Source organism: Enhydra lutris, unplaced genomic scaffold (genome assembly GCF_002288905.1).
Source record: "Enhydra lutris kenyoni isolate GAN:26980312 unplaced genomic scaffold, ASM228890v2 scaffoldscaffold37, whole genome shotgun sequence".
Classification (NCBI taxonomy): domain Eukaryota; kingdom Metazoa; phylum Chordata; class Mammalia; order Carnivora; family Mustelidae; genus Enhydra; species Enhydra lutris.
Window position 1 is genome coordinate 16,163,672 of NW_019154121.1, and position 13,534 is coordinate 16,177,205.

Consider the following 13,534-nt stretch of genomic DNA (forward strand, 5'->3'; position numbering starts at 1 on the left):
TATATTTATGTGTATAGTATAGTGATTTCATTGTCTTGGTACAGTCTTCAACTTCAAATGTCAACTACATAGTTATTCCCTTTTTTGGACTTAACCTTATTTACAGTGGTAATTTGTTTCCTTAGCTCTTCTGTAACTCAGTCAGTCTGTGGCATTTACTATTATTATAGTGGATGTAAATCAGAGTCCCTGGATTTGTTTTAACCTTTTCTTTCCACAGTTTGGAATGACTTCTATACTATTATAAATGCAGTAGATTGATCCTAGCATGTGGGTATGAAACTTTTGTAAATGTATTTTTTTAATTCCCCTATAATCATATATAAATGTAAAATAACAGTTTTGAAAAGCATGAGCTGATATGCATCATAAATTTCATAGGAAAAGCCAATTGGGAGCATTTTATTTACTCTTGGTCATCTTTTGCTCGATAAACAAATTCTTTAAATTTGAGGCAGATAGATACATTTATAGATCTATGGGATGTCAAAACATCAATAAAGAATAATTACCCACTTTAGTGGAATATTAGATAACAATTATTTTAATTGCCCTAGCAATTTAAATCCATTTTGCATTTTTAACAACTATTATAGTTAATTTAACAGAAAAATTATTTAATTTCAAATGTAATTTCAGAGGTGTAACTTTATAATTTACTATGCCATTATTTTTCCATTATCTAATCACTTATGCCATTAAAAGCCCCATTCAATATTTAATCAATAAAAGCATATGAAATGGAGCTTTTTTAAGTGTTTTTCATTATTGTCATATAAAGTGCCAAAAATTTTTGTGATTGTTTTATCACAAAACAGGTACTTTTTTTTTTTTCCAAAAATACAAGATAACATAGTGGATGGTTTGTTTTAAAAAAAATTTTCTTCAGCTAAGTAAGTCATAGAAATTTCCTATGCCTTTAGTACAAATTCTTTGATTTATATTTATCTTTCTGAATAATTTGTATGATAATAATTATAGTTTTGAAGTTCAATGAATATATAGGCTACAGGTATTATATCAAATGTGTATTCAATCATATCCTGAAAATGACCTTTTTATTTTTTCACGCAAAAGAGTCTATCACTCATTCTTTGAAAGTGCCCCCATAATGATTTTTAATAACTTCTTATCCTTCCATAGTTTAATATAAACAAAGTTTTGTAAGCTATAGTACAGTATAAATTTGTCTCTCAAAATAGAAAATTTCCATGTTTAAAATTTGACATTCTGTGATTTGTTATAAAAGGTAAAATACTATTTCTTGTGTCTTTAGACTGTGTACAGGGACGATTCATTTCTCATGTGTTACTACCTCACTAGCACTTAATATGTGTGAATATGAAAATATGACAAGGTGGCCAGAGAAAAAAACAAGGACAAGCATCTAGTTTCTTTTTGCCTTCTCTGAAATTATTACATAAATATCTCATGTATCTTCCTTGTGGCTCTTGTCTGAGAATTTGTGGAATTTTCTAACAGCTGTACTTTTAATCCAGAAATGTCAAGAGTATCTAGGTCTCTACCCAAATGATTTGCAATTCTTCTCTGTGCTAGGAGAATAACAACAAAGACAAGCTCATCAATTCCACATGAGCAGGGCTGAACTTGTGCTTTGCCTGCCTCACTGAGGATTCTTCCGCATCCTTTTGCCAGATCCCCATTTGGCCAATCACCCATTATCTGCTAATTAGTAGGGAGCAACAACAGTTAGGTGGACAGTCTTGAAATATAACAAAACTAATGGCCACATGGGCTTGACTTCAAGAGCTTTGCCTCATTAGCATTAATCAACAAACCTTCAAATAGTTAACAAAATCGACTGAAGTAGAATCATTACTTTTAATTATTACTGTTGTAATAAACTGAGGATTAATTTTTTTTAGACTGCTTAAATATGGCTAATTGCATTTTCTTAAAAAACAACAACAACAAAGCTTTTCTTTTTGTTTCCCATAGGTTTAGGCTTCAGTATTGCAGGAGGTGTGGGGAACCAGCACATTCCTGGAGACAACAGCATTTATGTAACTAAAATTATAGATGGAGGAGCTGCACAAAAAGATGGAAGGTTGCAAGTAGGAGACAGACTGCTAATGGTAAGTGTGACTCATGCAAAACTATGTGTGTATTTATAAAGCTCTTGTTTTCCAGGGTATGACTGTCTCAGTTCAGGCTGTCATAACAAAATACCATAGAATAGATGGCTTACACAACAAAAATTTATTTTCTCGGAGTTCTGGAAGCTGGGAAGTTCAAGGTCAAGGTTCTTTCTCATTCAGTTCCTGGTGAGATCTCTCTTCCTGGCTTGCAGTCAACCATATTATTGTTGTGTCCTCACATGGCCTTCCACCTGTGCTTGGGCTGCGAGAAAGAGGTCTCTCTCTTCTTATTGAGGCCACCGGTCGGTCCCATTGGATTAGGGCTTCACCCTTAACTCATTAAATTAATAACTTTAATTACCGCCTAAAGAATCTTTCTGCAAGTATAGTCAGGTGGTGGAACTTCAGCCATTAAATTCCTAACAGGGATCACGGGCAGAAATGGAAAAAAAGGAGGAGCAGATTTTGTGGTAGGAGATTTCGGAAGTTCGTGTACAATCGTATCTGTTTGTTGACATCTTAAAAACAAATCTGAATTTTCACTAGTTTTCACAGATAGAACAAGACACAGATTGTTATTTTTCCAAGGTAACCTATTAACCCAAGAGAGTGTTACTTGCCTGCTGTTAGTAAGGTGGGCTTTGCATAACAAAGGGTTCTCTGGTTTTTTGATACGTACATTTCTGTGTCTCCCTGTGGTCCCTTGTTCAACCAGTGAAGACAGTATAAACAGTCCCTGATTTACCAGAATTCATAATCTAAGTTCTGTCACATGTGTAAATGGATCCTTCCCCCCACCGCCATCAGATAGGGTTAAGGCTATTTTATTTACCAGCTGCCTACATGCTTCAGGACCCTGAGCAATGACTAGCACCAACACATGGCTGCCCTTCCTAAGCCATGGAGTTCTAGGATAAACTAGAGCAAAATTAAGGCATGACATAAGCTGTACAAATTTGGAATTGCACTTAATAAAACTACTTCATCTCTATTTACTATTTTATATCAAACCTACAGGATAATAAATAATGAAAATTAATAAAAGAGAGCTCTCAAGAGAAGTATATTATGTCTGCCCTTGTAGAACATGACCTCTAATCTCTGCAAGGAGGCATTATCTGTAGCACAAGTGAGAAGTGTTTGGAAAAGGTCAATTTATATTCTCAACAGAATAGTAATTTCTGTGACATGTGCAAGCTTCAGAGGTTGAACCTCAGTGCATTGTGCCCACTTCCCTGGGCTTTAGACAGCTTGTCCTTGGTCCCATTCATCTAGTTTCATAGTTGTCAATGATCTTGGTATTGAATTACCTAAATAAACCTTTATAATAATCTTGATAACTAATATTTATTCGGCATTTGCTACATTCCATGTATTTTTAAAAGTGCTTTTTTGTAATGAATTTATTTCTCACAACAAGCTGTTTTATATAAGCAAAGAGGAACTGAGGTATAGAGAGGTTTATTAACTTGGCCACAGTGATATAGTTAACAGTAGACAGAACTGGATTTCAAATCCAGGAACTGAGGCTTATAAGCACCAAGCATGATCTTGCATTTGTGTCTAGAATTTGCCAGTCGATTCTTTACTTCATTTTTTTAGTTACCATTCATTCATTCATTCCTTTATTTAGAAAGTAATCTAATGAACACCTATGATGTCCAAGGCAATAACCACTACTCAGGAAGTAACTCTGTCAGGAGAAAATTTATGATCATACTGGATGGGCAAAAAATGTGACATTTATGACTTCGGTCAAAGTAGCAATGAAGAGTGTGGGCTTCTTTACCACCTGAAGTTTTTCTCTTTCTTTCTTTCTACCATTTTACTGTAGTATAGTTGACATATAAGCAGCTTTACATATTTAATACATAGAGCTCCATGGGTTTGGGTATTAAATATATACCCAAGAAACCATCACCATTATTAAGGCTATAAATATATTCATCATTTTCCAAAGTTTCTTCTCACCCCTATTGTTATTGTTTTTATTATTTTGTGCTTGTGTGTGGTGAGAACACTTAACATAAGATCTACCCTTTTGGTAAATTTTAAGTATGCAGTATGCTTTTATTAGCAGTAGACCCTATACTATGCAAGAGAACTACTATTTTCATTCTTGAGACATTCTGCATTTTCTTGTTGTTGTTGGCTGTTTTTTGTGTTTTCTGAATTTTTATTTTGCCTTTGATGTAAAAGTTGGTTTTTCATAATCTTGTGTCTTCTGAACCAGAAAAGTATTATTGAGGTATAAGATCTAACAACGTCTCTCAAGAATATAGACTTTATTGTTAGTTGACTTAGGAATAAAATACACCATGATATCCATCTTTTACATTGCATGAAATTTGAAAAAGCTGAAGAGGACATTTTCATTCTAAATTAATGGCTGTCACATTTGACCTTTGACTCATTGTTCTGTAAAGGTTGGTTGTAGATTACTCTTTTGCCATTTCTTTAGCTGCTGCTGTTGTAATATCAAGCTAGATGTTGTGTGTTGATTGCTTGAAGTTCTGTTTAAATTCCTAGCTTTATTTTAAAATTCTTTAAAAAAATTAAATAAACAAAACCCTCAAAGTCTAAATAATTCTGTCAAAGGATTATCCAGGCACCACGCTATTGTTCCATTACCATTTTCTTGATATTCATTGTACATGTAATGATTTCAAAAATAGCTGAGACATAATCTTTAACTATTTTGAGTTTTAAAGCCTGTTTAAAAAAAAAAAAAAGGAACCTTCAACAATAATAGGTCTCTCCTCTCTTATGTAAGGAAAACATAATTAGTACTTCCAAGGCAACTGCCAAACTAAATCTGGAAATGAAAGTAAATGATTCATTTTATAATATTCTGAAAGAAAAATAATGCTGAAGAAAAGAATAAAAAAAAAATATATCACGGAAGCCACCCCGAAGGACCAATTATCCTGCTTCAACCCAACAATATTTATTAATGCTCTCCTTCTGTCATTCCTTTCCACTTCCTTTTCTCTTTATTACCCTACATTCACATCATCTTTATCTTTCTCCTCTTCCACTCTCCTCCCCCAAAGGAAGTACAAATAATTTAGATTTCGTGATTTACCAGCTGTACCACACTGTATATTTTTCTCCAAATAGCTATTCTCCTTTCTAAAGCAATTTGCACCACTCCCTCCTCTCACTCCTTAGGAAAATTTCTCCCATATGTTATTCATTCATAGTTCTGTAAGCAAACTGGCCTAAAATGAAACTCTGTTAATTTCCTTATACCATATATGTTGGGTCCTTTTTTCCCCCCTAAGTACTTCTTATAACTCAGAATTGAAAAGTATCTCTCTTACATGTTATCTTATTCCAACTCATTTGGTACATCAGAATCCACAGAAAAACAACGTGAAGTAGTCCCTCACCTCTGCAAGAACACACGAAGGGTGGAGAATTTAATGCCTCCTGGAAACTACCCATTAGATCCTAGCTATCCTTAGATTTGCTTTTCTTAAAATTATACCAAAACACATTTCCCTATACATTTCTTGCTTTATTCACAGCTCTGTCCCTTGGAGACAGAAAGGTAAAGATTAATTCTACATTTGTTTGAAAACTTACATCTTGCCACTTTTTTTAACTTCTCAGCCTTTAAGATGTTTTACACATTTTCTCTCACTCTTGAAGTCAGTTTTACCACACAGCCACTTATCTTCTCTAAATAGATTACCCTTTTAAGAAAACTTTTGATTCCTTAGAATGTTATTCCCCCACTTTTAAAACCACAGGCAATATTGTTGCATCTGACCTTTACATTTATTCTATAATAAGGAAAAAATTACTCTACCTATCACTTCTGCACTAAGACTCTTAGCGTTTCAAATAAAACGACTTTAATGTCAGTCCTCTCTGATGTTTCCTCGTGTGCTCAGATGCATGGTATTTGTTCTCTTTACCAAAATTATATATATATATATATATATATATATATATATATATATTTAATTCTCCTACTGCTTGGCACTTATCATTCACTAGAATTTTGTTTTTTTATTTTGTCAAATGCCAATGACATCTGATTTTTATGACTATACCAGTGGTTAGTCTTGTGATCTCATACTAAATACAGTAACTCCTGGCCTTTGATTTCTTGAGACAGATGGTCAGAAGTTAACAGTATTAATAATTTTTAAATTCATTCATATATTTTTACGCACTGGTTTTTATTAAGCCCTATCAAGATGATATATTATGGAGAAGTGATCATTTTCTTCATCTTTTTTCTGCACAATACCAGAAAATTTGAATCCAGGTTCATCTGACTGTCTTTTCTACAGCAATGATGTGAGCTGTTAATTGTTGAAACTTCCATCGCATTGTGATTGGAAGTTTATAGTCTTAGTCTCCTTTTTTCATAACTTTTGCTTGACCTTGAAAGAAAAACATTGTCAGTAAGAGTGCTTTTACATTTTTACAGAGAATAAGTCTGTGTTTTTATTTCCTTAAAGGGAAGGAGTAGACAAGGGGAAAGGTAAGAAAGGCATTGAGCAAAGTGGGAAGACGGTGGACTCACAGCCAGCCAACCAGAATTAAGTCGACCTAAATGACCTTGGGCAAGTCATGTACATCTTTGGTCTTCTGTTTCGGCCTCTATAGCATGGTAGCAGTGCCTTAGATCAGTGTTTCCCAAGTGTGTTTTAAAATATTAATCTCATTATTGTGTCACATGAAAAGGTCAACTAAGTTTGGGAAATTCTACAACCTGTATCTCACCTCTCTTACAGATTCTCAATGAACTTAAGTATATTAAAGAGTCAGTGAAGTTCTGTAATCAAGGAACTAATTTAACTTGAACACTATAATCTTCAGACTTCATTATGCAGCACTTTGCTTAAAGTGAGCAAAGGAGCTTAAAGCACCTAGAACTAGTGTTCAGGGGAGTAGACTCGATGTGCTGTGTGACAGTGACTTTTTATTTTATTTTTTAATTTTTTTATTACGTTTAGTTAGCCAGCATATAGTACATCATTAGTTTTTAATATAGTGTTTAACAATTCATTAGTTGCATATAACAACTAGTGCTCATCACAACATGTCCCTCCTTAATACCCATCTCCTGGCTACCCCATCTCCTGACACCCTCCCTTCTGTAACCCTCACTTTGGTTCCCTGAGTCCACAGTCTCTCATGGTTTGGCCCCCTCTCTGATTCTTTTCATTCAGTTTTCCCTCCCTTCCCCTGCGGTCCTCCATGCTATTCCTTATGTTCTGGGTGTGAATGAAACCGTATGATAATTGCCTTTCTCTGCTTGACCTATGTCACTTAGCCTAACCCTCTCTAGTTCTCACCCATGTTAATGCAAATGGTAGGTATTCATTCTTTCTGATGGCTGAGTAATACTCCATTGTATATAAGAACCACATCTTCTTTATCCATTCATCTGTTGAAGGGCATCTCTGCTCCTTCCACAGTCTGGCTATTGTGGACACTACTACTATGAACATTGGGGTACATGTGCCCCTTCTTTTTCCTACACTGGTATCTTTAGGGTAAATATCTAGTAGTGCAATTGCTAGGTCATAGGGTAGCTCTATTTTTAGCATCTTCAGGAAACTTCACACTGTTTTCCAGAATACCTGTACCAGCTCGCATTCCCATCAACAGTGGAAGGAAGGTTCCCCTTTCTCCACGTCGTCACCAACACTTGTTGCTTCCTGTCTTGTTAATTTTGGCCATTCTGACCAGTGTAAAGTGACTCTTATTTTTATTTCAAAATTAAGATGCTATGGTAAGGACATTAAGTGTATTTAGGGAATGTGAGTGGAAACAATAAATTTTCTGAACAAGTATTAGTGGTGAGCACTTAAATTAAATCTTTTTGGTGATTTACAAAACTGCCTATCTTCACCCAAATATTAATAAGAAAAACATCTTGAAGGCAGTGCAGATATGTAAGAATTTCTGAATAATGAACAGGACTGAAAGCACTTCCATTTGTTAGACTGACCTTAGATGAGAACTGAAAGGGGCAACGTTCTCCGCCCATGGCTCTTCCCCGTGGAAGAGTTTTCACCTGCAGCTTGCACGCAGCCCCTGAGAGATGGAGAGGGCCGCCAGTACTGTTACTCTTTCTTTCCAGAAGAGAAAGTTGGAGCTTAGAGATAACAAAGGGATTTCCAATATGACATAACTAATAAATTGTAAAATCAGATTCAGACCCAGATGTCAATGTCCTAATGCCACATTCCCTCCACCAGTTTATGCAGCCCTTCTGGTTCTTAATCCTGTTCTCATATTTCAAACACGTGGTAAGTTTTTGATCACTCTGGATGCCCAGGCCTCAATTGACCCTGAAGAATCAAATGAGAATCTTGGAGGTAGGCACCATGCTTCCTTTTTAAAGAAATCATTTTAAGTCTCCCAGGAGATTCCAATGTGTAGTCAGGTTAAGAACCACAGTCCTACACTGATCTAATCACATTCTAGCCTGTTCCACTGCTGCTCTAGTGCTTCTCCTGAAGGTGACTTTGGTGCTAACAATCTTTCTATCAAGCCAGTACAGCATCATTTATTATTTTCCAACAATGGGCTGAAAGCATTTAGAAATACTTCACCCCTCACACTTTTTCCCCTGTAATTAGAGTACTTTCTGAAACACAAGGGGGAAAAATCTGGATAATAATTTCTTGGACTCAGTTGTAATTTTTTTTCAAATGTAATAAAATTAAAATGCAGTGCAGTTGCAATGACATATCTTATTTGAGGGTTAAAACCTTCCATTACATTGTTTTCTATTTCTTTTGCTTATATTTGGTTTTAACACTGGTTATAGAATTCACTCTCTATATATTAATTTAATATTAAGTTAATATATATAGATGCCTACTACAGAGCAGTGGTTTCAAAATTATTTCCATCAGTAAAACACAAAAAAATTGCCTCTAATATATATACATGTATATATATATATATATATATATAGTTCCCTATTTTATATTGCATACATATATCACTATTCTAATACATGATATGCATTTTAAAACATACATAAAAAAAAGGAAGATGATAATTAGTGTGATAAATATTAATAGAAGTTCAGATACAAAATTCTTCCTGTATTCAGTGGATTGCCCTGGGGTTCATATCGTATTGTCCATGTTGGTGACCACTGCTATAGAGGACACTGGAAAAGCCAATCAAAACATCATTGTTATTTGCTCTGTCTATATGTAGAATAAAAAGTTAAGAAATTTATCAACAATTAATGGAGGAGAAAGAAATTCACACTGTTGGTGTTTTGATCGTGTCCTTGATATTCTGATGTGACCCATTACTCCCATTCTGTACCAACCTTTCATCCTTATATCCCATGCCTGCCACAGAGTGAGTGTCCTATAAACATGTGTTGTTTGTTGAATGACCTTCATTTCTTATCCTTTCTGACTCAACACAAATGTAAACTAGAAACTCAACACAAATGCCTCCTTCGTCTTATAAATTAGGGAATTTTGATAGCTTTTCCTTTGGAATGTTACTTTTTTAAAAATTTAACTTAATTTTTTTCAGTGATCCATAATTCATTGTACATGGAATGTTACTTTTAACTTATTTATCTAATTGTTTCAACATTTATGAAGTGCCTACTACTTATAGTGCATCAGTTGGAGGATTACAAAGATGAAAACACTCTAATTAGGGTGAATGGGTGAATGGTGAATGAGATACCAGTTTCTAGTTAAGGAAAAAGTAAGCTGGGGAGGGGTGGATAAAAGGTACAGTGTAAAGAATATAGTCAGTGGTACTGTAATAGTGTTGCATAGTGACAGATGGTAGCTACACTTCTGGTGAGCAAAACATCATGCACAAACTTGTTGAATCACTGTGTTATACACCTGAAAATAATGTAACATTGTGTGTCAGCTATACTCCAATGTCCAAAAAAAAGGGGGGGGGGGACAATCTAATTATTGCCCTTTAGAAAATCAGTCCTTGAACAGGAAAGAGACATTGCAAGATTAACTGTTGTAGAAGGTAGGGGGTGATCATTTTCACACAAGGAGCTAGTTTCAGCAACAGAATCAGCAGAAACATTGTGTATGATTGTGAAGTTTGATGACTCTTTGTATACTGCTCTATCTTATACAATGTCTTTTCATGTTTGTGGTATCCCTCCTTTCTCCTAAACACAAATAAATCAACAAATAAATTAGTATCATCCCTATTTTGCATATAAGGAATTTTTAATGCTCAGTAAATATGTTAACTGAACAAAATTCATGAATATAGGAATTGAAAACAGATGTGGTGTTACATTTAAAATTTACTCTCATTATGCCAAGTTACCTTCATTTCTAGAAACATCTAGGCTTAAAATAATGGCAGTTTTTTCTAAAAAATTAAATCAGTTTACTAGCCATTAGAAACCAAGTTCCTTCTTCTCCATTCCAATTTTCCATCACTCCTGAGATCTTGCTATGTGTGTTTCATAATGAAGCCACTGCACTTTGGTTCTAGGGTTATCTTGTTTCTTTCTTTCTTTCTTTCTTTCTTTCTTTTTTTTTAACGATTTAGCTGTTTATTTGAGAGAGGGGAAAGGCAGAAGGAGAGTGTCTTAAGCAAACTCCATGCTGAACATGGAGCCTGACGTGGGGCTTGATCTCACAGCCCTTAGCTCATGACGGAGATGACAACCTGAACTGAAACCAAGAGTCAGGCACTTAACTGACTGTGCCCAGGCTCCCCACTTTGTTTCTGTTCTTATTTGAAGTTTTTTTTTCTTTTTCATTTAAAATATAGAATTAATTTCATTCTAACTATAGTGCATGATCATTGCTGAAAAGGTGAAAAATAAGAAGATATTTATTATCCAGAGATAACTATTATTGTTCCCTATTTATTTGTGGTTACTGTTTTTAAAATAAAATTTTTTATATCCATGAATTGCAGTGTACTGAAGAGATTTTAGTCTTTGGCTTATGCATATTCATTTTCATATCATTGACATTAGCACATTAGATTTGTCAACTTTTTTACTTGTATTTATTAATTTTTTAAAATTTTATTAGGTTTTTAAAATTATATTTCCATTGTAGTTAACATACAATGTTATATGTATGTTATGTATGTTATATAATATAACTAATGTTATATTAGTTTTAGAGGTATAATACAGTGATTCAGCAATTCTATCCATTACTTAGTGCTCCTTTTTAATTCATCTCATCTAGTGATCAACAACTTTGTCTCCTTAGAAGTTAACTTTGGAGTTCGTGATTTTTTTTTTTTTTTTTTTTTTTTTAGTGTTTCTAGAGTTCCCCCATTTCCTTGTACTATGTCTCAGGTAATATTTATGTCCACCTCTTAGTTTGTGCCACCGTGTTGGTATTCCTGAATAAATACAGAAAGGTCAGCATCTCACCATCTGTACATCACCCATTCCTCTTTATTATCATTCTCCTGCTGCCACACCTCCCACCTTTGTCCCATCACATACCTGTTTGCTTGCACTCAATTTGATTCCCACAACACTGACCCTGCTCTTCTTGCAGGATTTTTGGCACCTCTTTCTTCAGCTAGTTTGCCCTCCTTTGTCTCTGCATCGTGCTCAAATTCAGTGCTCCCTTTTCTGTTGGAGAAAATGCATCCTCTCATCTCTAACCTCTCTGCTTGGCCTCAGTCCTTCATCCTATTGCAAACATATGGCCAGGCTGCACACATGCCCCACTCTGTGTAGTGTGCCCACAGAAACACTGCATTCAGATGCACATAATTTTTTTTCTGAAATCAGGCCAGTTGTTCAGTGTTCACCATTATAGGCAGATACTTGATGCAAAAGAAAAAAGACAATAAAAAACAATGACAAGAGCAACTAGCCAATCAGTGTAATGTCCCTTCTCTCTGTGTACAATCAGCTCCAGCTGTAGGCCCTTTATCTTGAGAGTTCATAGGATAATGCACACACATAATTAACCCAAATAAACCCACTTTCATGAAAAACATTTTGAAGACTTCAGCACAAAAGAGCACTTTTTGGTCCAGATCCTGTACTATTCTGAATTTTTAAAAAGACCACACAGAAGCCTCATCAACAGTACCCTAATTAAACTCATCAGTTCACAGATGTTTACAGGAAAATGCTCAGCAAAAATTTTTACCAAGCATTCCTGTTTCCTGAGAAGAGAGATGTATGATGACAATAGTAATAGTAATAAAAGCTAACATTAATAAGAATTTTAATATTCCTGCCACTTTACATAGACTAATACATTTACATCAATAACCCTTTGAGGTAGCAATTATCATCATACCTATTTTACAGATGTCTAAACTGAGGCTAAAAAGATTAAGTAAGTTGGTCCAAAGTTACACACCTAGAAAGAGCCAGGACCAGGACTCAGATCCTGGTCTGTGTGATTCAGAAGCATGTGCTCTTAATCACTATGTTCTGTTGCCAATATCATGCCACCTGTTCTATAACTAAAATCCGTGTTAGTGTTCCAACGCTTTGTAGTCACCAAATAAAAACCAACTGAAGTACTACTATTATAAACCACCATTATCCCCACTTCTCACCTCTACCCTTTGCTCAACTTCTTTCCGGTCTGAGGAGTTCTCTGGTGGTACTTGAGAATCTGTATGTAAAGTCCTTCTCAGTAGGTTTCAGTTTCAGTGCTTGAAACTTGAAGTGTATCTTACTAGAATATGAGATTCAAGGGAGCTGGGGACCTTCTCTGTCTATCTGAAAAAGGAATATAGATGAATGGTTACAAGCCTGGTGTCTGGATCCAAACTGCTTGCTTTTAATCGGCTTCTACCACTATTAGATCAATGACTTTGAGCAGGTTTCTTAACCTCTTGGAGACATGCTCTTCTAATCTGTAAAATGAAAGTAACTGTAATAGTTACCATACAAATTGTTGTGAGGTTCAATTGTGTTTATATATGTAAATGACTTATAATAGTTCCCAGAGTGTAATATAGGCTCTGTAAGTTTTGGCTATGATTATGATTTTCGTCCTATTTATTACATCTCTCTAATGTGTAAAACCATGACTGACACATGGTAGCAATGCATTGACCAATGGATGAATAAGTGCTAGGTGCTGGAAATACAAAAGGATATAAGAGAATGTCACTTGTTCAGAAGAGAACTATAGGAGCCAGTGGAAAAGTTGATATCTTAATGGGGAGTTCTTGGTCAGCATTCATATACATACATACCCCTCCAGTTCCAGGGTCCCTAACTTCAGCTACACCATCAAGGATTAATTGGCACATAGAATTTATAGAACGTAGGCAAAAGGGGGGGGGAAGCAATGTTGCAAGGTCTTCTATGACTAAAGTGCTGATTAAATAGTACAAAGAATATGTACAGGATCCAATCTAGTGCTCTTTGGCATGTTTACTTTAATTATGCATCATTTCAGCAGAAATTAACTAAAGAATAACTCCATTAAAATAATAGTAGC

General features: G+C 34.9%; 1 protein-coding gene across 5 annotated transcripts in view; it reads left to right on the forward strand.

Annotated features, from left to right (window-relative positions):
- LOC111154393 (discs large MAGUK scaffold protein 2) overlaps positions 1-13,534 on the forward strand; it is a 1,367,735-nt gene that overhangs the window by 884,146 nt on the left and 470,055 nt on the right. For all 5 annotated transcript variants that reach the window (XM_022513932.1, XM_022513933.1, XM_022513930.1 and 2 more), the window contains one exon: positions 1,960-2,096. In XM_022513932.1, the coding sequence (XP_022369640.1) occupies positions 1,960-2,096 (137 nt within the window). The remainder of the gene's footprint in view (positions 1-1,959; positions 2,097-13,534) is intronic.